Raw genomic sequence first — 12,976 nt, 5'->3', positions numbered from 1 at the left:
AAAAAGGCTTTCCTTGTGACAGGTTGCCTTCCACACCCCATCAAGTCAGATCCGCTGCAGTTTCTCTGGAGATCCTCACTGACTCCCTGAGATCTTCGTTGTGCTGATACCACTGCCTGCGGAGGCACCACTGGAGTGCCCTCATGTGCCGGCGTGCATGGTTGACCAACAGAATGCAAGAAGCCATCAGAACGAGCAAGTGAAGTACCTTCAGGACTGGAACTACCGCTCCATTGAAAAACAAAGGAATCATTTCCTGTATGTCGCGAATCCTTTGAGAAGGAGGGAATGCACGACACACAGTTGTATCCAGTACCGCACCTATGAACAGGTTGCGCTGGGAGGGCACCAGGTGAGATTTGGGTACATCTATCAAAAAACCCAACCTGTGCAACAACTGAGTTGTCTCCTGCAGATGATGCAGCACTATCTCTGGAGATTCTGCTTTGATCAGCCAGTCGTCCAGATACGGGAATACAGTTATCCCCGACCTTCTGAGATGCGCAGCCACAACTGCCATCACCTTGGTGAACACTCGAGGCGCAGTAGTAGGACCAATTGGAAGGACCGCAAACTGGTAGTGTTGCAAACCAACGGTGAAACGGAGATGCTTTCTGTGCGACTTCAGGATTGGGATGTGAAAATACGCATCCTGCAAGTCAATCGACACCATCCAGTATTCTTCCAGCAGCGCTTGAAGAACCTGTGCAAGGGTGAGCATCTTGAACTTCTCCTGCTTCAGGTAAAAGTTCAAGATCCTGAGATCTAGGATTGGACGGAGTCTGCCATCCTTCTTGGGGATCAGAAAATACCTGGAGTAGCACCACGGACCTCTCTCCTGCTCTGGTACCACCTCTCTCGCACCCTTTCTGAACAGAGCCAGGACTTCTTCCTGCAGGAGCAGCAAATGGTCCTCCGAACAAAAATTTGGGGGAAATTCTTGAAAGGGAATAGCATACCCATTCTCCACGAGATTGAGAACCCAAAGATCTGATGTAATCAATTTCCAATCTCGTAGAAAATGGGTAAGCCGGCCCCCAACTGGGCCCACATCTTCCGGAATGGCGGATCTAGGGCTGCTTTACTGCAGTGGAAGAGGGCTGGGAAGAGGAAGAGGAGGAGGAGGCTTGACGACCTCTAGGACGAGCTCGTTGTCTTCATCTATAGGACTTATACAGCGTATTTTGCCGTTGTTGTGGCTGCTGCTGCTATGTTTTATAGGAACAAAAGGAAGATCTGCAAAATCCTCTGAAGCGCCTTCCAGTAGTACCCCTGGTTTGAAGTCCCAAAGATTTTGCTGTGGCCCTACTATCTTTGAAACGTTCCAAGGCAGCGTCAGCTTTCTTGCCAAACAATCCTGAGCCATCAAATGGCAAGTCCATCAAAGCAGACTGAACATCTGCAGAAAACTCCGATGTTTTTAGCCACGCAGCTCTTCTAACGGCCACTGAAGAGCCTATAACTCTCGCCACCGAATTAGCAGTGTCCAGCCCACTTTGTATCACTTGTCACGCAGCAGCCTGAGTGGCTGAAATTATTTCCTGGAAATCCTTTCTGTCCACCTCAGGAATGTTTGGCACTAACTGCTTTACAGAATCCATCAAGGTATGGATGTACCGTCCCATAAGACAAGTTGTGTTGGTAGATTTTAACGCCATACTGGCTGAAGAGAATACCTTCTTGGTCGCCTGGTCTTGCTTTCTGGATTCCTTTTCCCCAGGAACCTGCGGAAAAGCCCCTACAGACTTCTTTGAGCAGGCAGCCTGCACAACCAGACTCTCAGGCAGAGGGTGTGTTGATAAAAAGTCTGGGTCATTAGGTGCAACTCTATACCTCCTCGCCACAGACCTTGAAACAGCTGGAGCTGTCAAAGGCTTCTTCCAGACTTCATAGATGGGTTCAGCCAAAGCATCATTAAATGGCAGCATTGGCTTAATAACTGAAGAAGGTGAGTGTAGGACCTCTGTTAGAAGATTAGACTTATACTCCGTAGTGGGCAGAGTGATATTCAATAAGCTTGCTGCCTTTTTAATAACAACGTGATATGGCATCACATCTTCGGAAGGCACATCTGATACAGAATCCAAATCCCACTCAGGAGACAGTTCAAGCACACTGGCCTCTCTCAGGTCATCAAAAGGATCATCAATCCTGTAGCTCCCTTTCTTCAACATTAGCAAACTGATACCTTTCTTCCTTGAGAAGTCTCTGGGCTTCACGCCTTGATCTTTTCTTAGTAAACAAAGCCAACGGATCCGGAACCGACTCCACCGGAACCGGAGCCGGCGTCGAACCCGAAGTCGGGCGAAGTCGAGGACGAACAGAATCCTGCTTTGGAGTTGTGCACACCGGCGTCCATGGAATCGGCGTCGACTGGTGCGGCGTCGATGGCTTCGGCGTCGAAGGCTTCGCCGGCGTCCGAAAATGCCATTGCGGTGTAAGAGCCGGCATGAAAGGCATGAAGGGCGCAGGAGCATAAGCTTGGGGAACACCCAAGTTAAATGCCAAAGGACCCGTGGGACCAACAGGTGCACCAGAGGGGTAGATCGCCCTGGAGTAAACTCAGAACATTGCATTCAGGAACTGGGATGGATCCTGACCAGGAGCCGGGAAGTCTGGATAAGGTCCACCTGGTTGCTCTCGAGAAGGCGGAGTCGTCACAAGGTCGACCTCCTCCTCGACCTGCGGCACCGGGGTCGACGAACCCGCTGGCACTTGCACCTCATCATCATCAACCTCCTCCACCTCACCTTCATCTTCTCGACCAGAAGGATTAGACGGATTCGGAGAAGGGTTCGCTTGCTGTTTAGGTGACCCTGGCGAATTCGGACGCGAAGCCTCACCATCTGTGTATTGAGCTTCCGACGCAGAAACCTCCACTTCCTTTCGAAGAAGCCTCACTTGCGACTTCAGTCGCAAACTGGAGTCTTTTCCTGAGTGATGACGTGACTCATGACCCCTCTTCTTATGCTTCTTCCTAGAAGACTTTGAAGCATGAGCAGATGACGACTCCGATCGTGACCTCGATCAAGACCTTGACCTCGAACGTCGAGACCGAGACTTTGAAGTATTCTTTTCTTTCTTATTTTTAAGCTTCGCAACAAGGAGCTTTGTCTCTCTCTCCCGAAGGGCCTTCGGAGTCATTTTCTTGCACGATTGGCAATCCTCGACGTCATGGTCGGAGCTTAGACACCAGACGCAGCACTCATGCTGCTCAGTTATGGACATAGTCTTGCCACATTCCCCGCGAGCCTTAAAACCAGTCTTCTTCGAATACATCTCGACAGAAGACGAAGATACAGTGAAAATAATCACAAAACAACAAAGTTACTACAAAGCTACTGTACGATCCCAGAAAACAGTTAGTGTCGACGACGCGGAAAAAAGGGAACTGATGTCATCACGCCGGCGTGGGCCTAATATGGTGTCGGTGACGTCAGCGGAGTCACCTTGGCAAGGATTGTGACTGTAGAAGTTGGGTTCTCACCCCCCTTAACTAATATTCGAAGGCTGAAGAGGTAAAGCACAGATGCATACAGCCACGGTGGGCTGTCGGGCGACAGCTGTTGGGCTGTCGTCTCCTCCTCGAATGATCGCATGCGATCATTCGAGGAGGGGACGACAGCCCAAACACTTGTGTCTCGAAGAGAAAATTTATTAAGAATCAACACGTTCGAAGTAAAGGCTGCGTTTACGTGGGAGCAGCGACGACATACCGAGAAGGAGGCGCCGGCAACTCGTCCCCGGGGCTGATTTGAAAAAATTATTAAGTGCAACATAATAGATCAAGATTTCGTTGGGAGCATAACCCGGTCCAAAGAAGTGTAGTACCGTCTAGAAAGGTTTTTCGAATCATCAGCACGGCCACCTCCGACCCACAGTTGGCCATATTGTATTGACATATTACAAGAATTTAGATAATTGATGCCCGTGGCAAGCCAAGTAACACAACCCCGTGTTCGCAAGGCACCCTGTTTTCACTGACCTCATTTTGAAACTTTATCGATCACTTTTGGATCTACAAAACAGTTTTTGGTGGTCCTGAGAAGAACCCCATGATTGAGGGGGTTCTAAACAAGTCGACCTCTTGTGTCTTTTTTGTTTTAAAACAAATGCATTACTAAGATTCCTAGGGCTGGTTATAAAGTATCAAATAAATAGTTTAGCTTTTCATTATTGTGTATCATTAAGTTGTATATAACCAAGACTGTGTATTTTGTACTGCATTGTTTTTGATGATAGGTCCCTGGCTCCGTTCTACTAAAGGAAAAGTGTGTATTTAGGACTATAAGGGACCTCGAGTAGGAGTTTGATTGTGTAGTGTGTAGCGTGAATGAAGAATTGTGGTTTGAATGTATAAAGATGTTTGAATGGATGTGCTAGTTTGTTTGATAGAGGTGTATATAGATGAAATATTTGACTGATGTTCTTCTTTACTGATTTTTCGTATTGACTGTGGGCGTGTTTTTTTTGTGTAAAATTGTCTATAAAGGAAAAAGAATAACATTTTGAAAGAAATAAAGTTTGATTAAACATGGCACATTTTGACTAGTAGCTGTTGTGCCTTGTTAAGTCATTTCAATGATTATCAGTATTGGCATTTGTGGTTGTTTTGGTTGTTGATGGGCTCAGCCTTACTGATTAGAGCCACACCAATTGTAGTTCCACTGTATTCAGGATATGGGCATAAAGCTCTGCCTACTTTCTGCCCATCTTTTTAATTACCTCCTGCCTTTGTAAATAGTGGCTTCCATTGGTCAATAGGCTTAGTAGTCCCTCCTAAGTACCGCCTTGTCTCTTCTTGTAACCTCCCATGAGGACACCCCCTGCAACATGTGTTGTTACTCCCTAGGTTTTAATGACAGCCTCAAGGCACTATTTTCTTAAAGGCCTTCAGACATAACACTCACTTGGTTCTAAATAAGGTTGGCAGTGGTTACTTTAATCACTAGCACATCTCACTTTTATATTAGACCTTTTATAAATTTCCCTTCATCAGCACGACAGAGAACAACCTAATGAGGAATAAATATAATCATTATTTTGTCACATTTCAAAGCTACTAATTGTATATATGGACTTAGCTATTTGAATGTACTCATCGTACTGTCTTGCATTAAAATGTATAATGGGTAGGGTGGATTTACCATATGTTCTGCAGGGTGCAGTACAAATGTGACCACAAGTTTATGATGCTCATTAGGAACCCTCTAGGAGCAGCTTGAGGTACAGCAGTTAGACTAGCAGTGCTGGTGCTTGCTCACTAGGGATCTCTAGGAGCAGCTTGTAGTACTGCACCTAGACAAGTGGTGCTGGTACCCTGCTCACTAGGGACCTCTAGGAGCAGCTTGCGGTACTGCACCTAGACAAGCAGTGCTGGTGCCTTGCTCATTCGGGACCTCTAGGAGCAGCTTGTGGTATTGCACTGAGACAAACAATGCTGCTTCCTGGCTCACTACCCTAGCATTTGCAAGGCACTAGGTCTCGCATTACTGAAAGTATGAGCTATTGGGGTTGCAGTATTATTTGCAACGCCAATGCCTCAAACTATCAGTAATGCGAGGCATACTGCATTGCAAATGCTTGTTTTTCAAAGCTCATGGGGATGGTAAATGTACTATGATTCCTTCCTTCTGCATAATAACCGTGTAAGAGTAAAAAATCAATATCACATTTTCCTTTTGGGAGATTAGAGTTTAAGCCCAATATGCAGTGTTCATTTGACTCGCTGCTGCTGCTGTCTGTTTCACTATTTACAATTGTTATCACCTGCTCAAATATTGCACCCCCATGAGGACATGGCCAGTATATACCTTATGTGAAAGGTATGCGCTGTCTTGAAGGCACCTCAGGCATTCCCACAATATGGTTGGGAAGGTTTTGTTTAGAACTTTTGGAGTGAGGTATACACAATGTAATATCTTAAGTTCTGTAAGGCTGCATCTTCCATTACTAGATACTGTTTTATGATACCACAGAATCCTTCTCCACTCTATATCTGTAAACGGGGCTCAAGATAATATAGGCAAAAAAAAGGGTAACCCTGTGTCATTAATTCAGTATTGAGAGTGATGTGATTGAACTTCATCCACCCCTTCTTAAGTTGTGCTGCAGCGTGTGGGATGCTTTTCAGAGGTGCTAATGTGGTGTTATCTGGGAGACATCTGATCAAACTGTGGTATCCATCCTAGTGAGAGTATACTAGGGCTTATATTGATGTTTTTAACGGGCTACTGAGATGATTTATTTCTATTATTTCAGAAGAATTGGCACCATGCAGTCTTTTCATGGTGAAATATTCATGAAATCGGAAGTCTGTGTTGAGGGTGAATCCAAGAAGTCCCCTTACATCCACATATTAACATGTCCCTCATTAGTGATCCATTTACCTACATTTCAACATGGTAATCCAACCTTCACTTTCCCGTTTAATCATCCTTTACACAGGTGGGACTTCTCATACTATTCCAAACCTGGTTCAATGACATGTACTCTGAAAGCTCCAAACTCAAACTCATTCAACATCAAGTGTCTTGCATTCACACTAGACACCAAACTCACATTCTTGGAACAAACAGTCAAGATAGTCTGGTACCAGTTCTACCTAATAGAGAAAGAGCAAACATTCCTCTGAGAAAATCTCATAACTGTTGTTCAAGCCTTCATACTCCCGCATTTGATTAGTGGCAAGTTCCAAGACCTCCCTGACTTAAAAGAGCCCCTCCTAAGAGCATCCTACATTGCGCTGCTATACATCTCAACCATGAATTTAAAAAATATGGGCGCACGAGAAGCAAGGAAAGACTTAACACTGCTGGTATACAGCTGAAATGTTAGTATACAATTTTTCAACTTGATGGTTTACAAGATTTAAGCGAAATACAGCTAAGAAGAAAAGGTTATAAGGTAGTTAACTGTAACATAGGTACTAAAGCATATAAATCTTTTCACCTACCTATAAAATATATTATTTATTTGTTTCCTGATGTATGCTCGAAGACCTAAGAATTTTCCATAAATTCTATGAAGCGTAGTTTTAAGGAAATCCCTTTCGCGTGGATCTTCACTGTCGAAGAGCTCTAAAAGCTTTGGGAGAAAATAATTCTTTAAGATTAAGCCAATCCATGCTAATGTATTATGAAAATATATTGTTTTGTATTATTCATCTTTTTTACATTACCTGCAGCACAAATTTCTGATCAATATATTTCTTGGCTACATTAGGTTGAAAGTCTGGCGACTCTAAAAACCGTAGGAAAAATTCATAAACAAGCTGAAACAAAATAAAGTATATTATTTACAGACGGAAAGAAATCAAAGGGGGAAACAAACTACTTGATGTACAAATACTAAAACCATGATTTGTTGAAGTATCAAACTTTCAACTTTTTTTGCATGTCCGAAAAAAAAAAGTGTAATTTGTTCCACTTGTCACTTAATTGCTAATGTACTCTATAATCTATTTTGATCTTTTAACAGTTAATATTTCTGCTGAAATAAAGAGACAGATTGTTTTCTCTTGCAAACGAAGTACAGTCAACTTCTAGCAACCCAGCTCATAACAAGCTTAAGAAAAAAGTAACTTTTAAAGCATTTTTCACCGTGAATCCTGCTAAAAGCCTGGGCTGCTCAATGGCTTTGCCACTCTAAAAAAAACTTACATTATGCCACTCTCTTATACTGACAAATAATTCATATTAGTTTATTATGCAATAGGTAGAAATAGACTATAGAGTAAATATTTGAGAGATCTTGAACTACAAATTAAAACCTTTCAGCCATTTTAATAACTATCTGAATGACTTGCTCAATTTGGCAGTGACTTTGTACTTGAATGGAAGAAGAAAATTACTTACCTTCGGTAATAATATTTTTAGTCGATACTCTATCTGTCCGCAGATTCCTTACCTCTTGAATACCTCCCTAGGTGCCAGACTGATTAGAAAAATATTTCTCCCTTGATGATATGGAGTGCAGGCTTAATTCGACACCAGAAGTGATGACCCATGTGAGGTCGCCGACACCATAAAGCGCCCCAACTATTGTGCCGTCAGTTTCGTATCAATTTTTTCCATTCCGTCGAGGCAGCAAGACAAGATTATCCACCAGAATGACAAGCTACTTGCCTTCTGTAATGCCTTATCGAGTAGAGACATGATCTAGCCCCAGATTCCTTACGTTTGAATTTCCCAAGCATCAGACTGGATCCGGAAGATTTTTCTTCGAGCGATACCCCTGCGCTGGTTGGTTGTGTCGGTCGGCTCCGCGTGAAATCATAGGTATCATCTGCACCGCTGTGATGTCCACATCACTTATATAGGCACCACCTTGGCACACTGACACCAGTTACGTTTCACAACTTTCCATGCCAGAAGCACAGAGCTATGAAGTGCACTGACACTGGTGTGTTTCTGAACAACAAGGGTCCTGAAAGGAATCAGCCATGACCCTAGAAACCTATTAGTGCAGGGAGGTTGCTAAGGAATCCACGGCTAGATCATGTCTCTACAGGATAAGGGATTACCGAAGGCAAGTAACTTGTCCATCTGCTAGAGACATCTAGCCACAGATTCATTACTTTTGAATGGATACTCAAGTAATACCATCCCCAGAGGAGGGACTGCTGACAAGATTAGACCAGAAAGTCCCACAGGACAGAGCGGACAAAAAGAGGCCGTCCCTGCGGACTAGACGGTCCAGGAAGTAGTGCTTTGTAAACGTGTGCAGGGATGTCCACGTTGCTGCCTGACAAATTGTTGAGGACTAGAACCTTATGTTGCAACGCCGTGGTAGCAGCCTTAGGTCTGGTGGAATAAGTACTTAAGCTTCAGGAGGCTGCTTTTTGACCAGATGTAGCCAAGTGCCTCTTTTGCACATCGTTGGCCCCACTTTGTGCCTGTGATGCAATTTCGACAGGAAAAGCACATGGTCCCTGCCAACAAGGCCCACTGTGCCAGAGCTTCTTTCGTAAGCTGCAACTATTGCTTACAAAATTGGTACCACTTTAGCTCAGATAGAAGTCCCTAATAAATGGTACTAAGGGCCTTGTGGTTAAAGAGGGTCTCTAAGAGCTGCAGCACGAATTGTGCTACCTTACGGAACCCCTCACCAAGCCAATGCACAGCCTGCGGGTCTAGGTGCAGACAAGACTGAAGAGTCAACATGGCACATATCCCTGTGTGCCATGCCCACAGAAACTGCATGGTATATAGGTAAGACACCACTCTAGCAGGCCTTATCCCAAAGACAGGGTGCACTATATCTCCTGTGAGGGCATATCTGCATGAGCAGATATGCTCCTGCAATATCCTTGCAGATTCCTGGATATTATAAGTAACCAGGGAATCCATAGTAAGTATAAAAGCTGCACACTCGTCATTACGAGTTCCCCAGCTCCATGATGGCTTCACTGACATGTGGGAAACCAGGATGATTCCAGTGTCAGATTTATTAAAAATTGCACACAAAGGATCCCTTATAGGGGTCCCCTGAAAACTACTAACCCTTAGTATGGTTACACCACACTATTCTGACCTCATAGGGTGAGCACCTTCGCGCACGGAGGTCGAGAACAATGCCTGGCTGAAGGTGTTCACGCTTCTCCCTGATCAAGAAGAGCCATCTGTAGTGAGGAGATTCAAAGAACTTGCTGCCTTTGAAACACAACTCCTGTTAGAAGAAACAGGCCCCCTTCATGTCGTCACTCCCTTCGGAGGGAGAACAGGCAGGAAAACTCAGTAGGAGGTGTACCAACCTTTGCCAACTCCACCCCTCAGGTGCAGGAGGCAAGGATAAGTACACTTTTCAGTACTCACCATCTCTAATTGGTGTGACTTACCCAATCAGGACTAGGACTATAACCTCCTCCCAAAGGAGGTGGGCATAGTAGAGGGTGTACACACCCTAGGTAAGAGGACCATTGGCCACTACCTGTCACTCCCTTAAATGCACAAGTTACTTACTTGTGTAATGATACATTAAGAGACATTAGTTAGTGATAGATTCCGTACCTTAGGATATCCCCAGGCATCAGACTCGATCCAATAAAGTTTTTCTGCCTAGCAGTACCTCCGCGCGCCAGTAGGTGGCGACCTGCGGCTCCACGTCCGTCACTGGCATCGTAGGCGCCGAGATGACGTCACGGAGAGTCCTTAGGCGCCACCCATGCGCGCTGACGTCAGTTCTGTACACAACTATTCCGCGCCGAAATGCAGAGCCATGCAAGATACTGACAATTGGTGCATAAAACTAGGGCCCAAAAAGGTGATTACCTTAACCCTAGTAATCAGTTCGCAGAACAGGGAGGATAAGCGGAGCGGTAAGAAATCTATCAGTAACTAATGTCTCTTACAGATATATCAGTAACTTGTGCATCTGAAAGAGACACGTTAGTGAAAGATTCCTTACTGTAGACTAGATACCCCAGCAATACCAACCCTGGTGGTGGGTCTGCAAACAGGATTACACGAGAAAGTCATGGAGCACAGAACGGCCAAGGAAGCCGTCTCTCCGGACCCGACAGTCAAGGCAGTAGTGCTCGGTAATCATTTGCAGCGAGGCCCACGTAGCTGCCTGACAAATATCCTGCAAGGGGACACCGGGTCCCAAGGCAGTAGTGGCTGCAGTTGCCCTGGTCGAATCAGCACGCAGCCCCACAGGAGGCTCCTTCTTGGCCAAGGAGCAACATGCTTTGATGCACAAAACGACCCAGCGGGAGACGGTCCATTTGTGCACTGCCCGACCTTTTTTGGCGCCCACGCAGCCAACAAAGAGCTGATCATCCACCCGGAACTGCGGAGTACACTGCAGATAGAATGCGAGAGCACCTTTTGGGTCCAGATGGTGGAGCCTCTCCTTTTTCCTTGAAGGATGCGGAGGCGGAAAGAAGGTGGGCAAAGTGATGGTCTGCCCGATGTGGAAGGGCGTCACAACCTTTGGCAAAAAAGAAGGACGGGTCCACAGAACCACCTTGTCCGGATGAACAGAAAGGAAAGGAGGTTTGGAAAAAAGAGCCTGGAGCTCACTCACTCTTCTGGCAGAGGCGATAGCTACAAGGAAAGCCGTCTTGAGAGTAGGAAGATGTAAAGGACAGTTCAAAGGGAGCGCACATCAGAAAACTCAAGACAAGATTCAAGTCCCACTGAGGCATTATGATGGGTACGGGTGGAAACGTATGCGTAAATCCTTTAAGAAAACGGTTAACAACAGACTTAAAAAGAGAAGGCTGATCTGGGAGCCATAAAAAGGCTGAGATGGCCGAACAATAACGTTTGATAGTGCCCAAAGCAGAGCCCTTCTGGGCCAAAGAGAGAAGGAACAGAATAACCTCAGAAAGAGGGGCAGAAAGGGGATCCACAGTCTTCGCTGTGCACCATGCCACAAATCTGTTCCACCTACAGGCGTATACCGTTTTGGTGGAGGGACGCCTGGCTGCCAGAATGACATCACAGACTTCAGGAGGAAGATCGAAAGGTATCAACTGTCGCCACTCAATCTCCAAGCATGGAGGTGGAGGTGGAGGTGGAGGCTGGACAGGTTCGGGTGGAGGACTGTCCCCTGCTGCTGCGACAGAAGATCCTCCCGAAGACGCCGACGGATCAGGGGATTGATGCTCATACTGGGTAGTTCGGGATACCAGACTCTTCGAGCCTAGTCTGGAGCCACAAGAATCACTTGAGCCTGGTCGCACCTGATCTTCTTTAGCACTTTGGGCAGAAGTGGTATACGCCGAAAGGCGTACAACAGATGGCAGCTCCACTCGCGACGTAAAGCGTCTCCGAGCGAGTGCTGCCTTGGAAATTCCAACAAGCAGAACCAATGACATTGCGCGTTCTCTTCTGCATTGGAAATTCCAACGCGCAGAACCAATGAGCTTGCGTGTTCTCTGCGGTGGCAAATAGATCTAACCAAGACTCTCCCCACTGCAGAAAGAGATCTTGTGCTACGTCCGAGTTCAGATGCCATTCATGATCCATCAAGCACCAGTGGCTGAGTTTGTCCGCCCTGGCGTTCCGAGAACCTGCCAGGTGTTGAACCAACAAGGTAATGCTGTGATGTTCCAGCCATGTCCAGAGGCGCAGAGCATCCTGACAAAGGGTCCAGGATCCCACCCCGCCCTGCTTGTTGCAATACCACATGGCGGTGGTGTTGTCCGTGAACACCTGCACCACACTTCCCCGGACAGAGGGAAGGAATGCCTTCAGTTCAAGCCGGATCGCCTGCAGCTCCAAAAGATTGATATAGAGCCGGGAGTCGGACGGAGACCAGAGGCCTCTGATCTCCGCCTCTCCCATGTGGCCTCCCCATCCCAGGAGGGACGCATCTGTCACCACTGTATGTTCCGGTTGGGGAAGGGAGCGGGATCTGCCACTGACCCAATCGCGATTCGCGAGCCACCACTGCAACTCTAGTGCATCGCCCTCTGAGATCTGGACGTGATCGGACAGGTTGTCCTGATGCTGCACCCACTGGAACTTCATGTCCCACTGCAGAGCCCACATATGCCACTTTGCATGTGTCACAAGCAGGATAGCTGCAGAGATCCATCTTGAAATGCTCTGCTTTGTCAATGGTAGGCCCTTCCTGGGCCTGCTGAAGGCAATAAATAATTGGTTGGATCTGCAAAATTGTTCTGTTCTTTGAAGGTAGAATTTTAGACATCTCTTCAGATCTAAAGAATGTAGAGATCTTTCTGCTGTAGAGGATGGATTAGGGAAGAAAGATCTCAGGACAATAGCTTCGTTCAGATGAAAAGCAGACGGAACCTTTGGTATGAATTTGGGGTTAGTCCGTAGAATGACTCTGTCCTGTTTGAACTGAAGGAACGGGTCCAGAATACAGAAAGCCTGTAGCTCGCTCACCCTCCTTACTGACGTGAGAGCCAGCAAGAGAGCTGTTTTCCATGACAAGTATTTGAGATCCGCTTTATGTATCGGCTCGAAGGGGCGCTTCATCAACTGCGCCAGGACAAGATTGA

At 46.2% G+C, this 12,976-nt stretch overlaps 1 protein-coding gene across 3 annotated transcripts in view; it reads right to left on the bottom strand.

The window, feature by feature from the left end:
- The window catches only part of PPP2R5C (protein phosphatase 2 regulatory subunit B'gamma), a 1,413,048-nt gene that overhangs the window by 651,411 nt on the left and 748,661 nt on the right, over nucleotides 1-12,976 (bottom strand). For all 3 annotated transcript variants that reach the window (XM_086937820.1, XM_086937822.1, XM_086937821.1), the window contains 2 exons: nucleotides 7,181-7,273; nucleotides 6,956-7,086 (listed from right to left, as the gene is read on the bottom strand). In XM_086937820.1, coding sequence (XP_086793946.1) covers nucleotides 6,956-7,086; nucleotides 7,181-7,273 — 224 coding nt within the window. The remainder of the gene's footprint in view (nucleotides 1-6,955; nucleotides 7,087-7,180; nucleotides 7,274-12,976) is intronic.

Source organism: Lissotriton vulgaris, chromosome 9, assembly GCF_964263255.1.
Source record: "Lissotriton vulgaris chromosome 9, aLisVul1.2, whole genome shotgun sequence".
NCBI classification, from domain to species: domain Eukaryota; kingdom Metazoa; phylum Chordata; class Amphibia; order Caudata; family Salamandridae; genus Lissotriton; species Lissotriton vulgaris.
The sequence above is the reverse complement of the archived record's forward strand: the minus strand, read 5'-3'. Positions and strand labels throughout refer to the sequence as shown.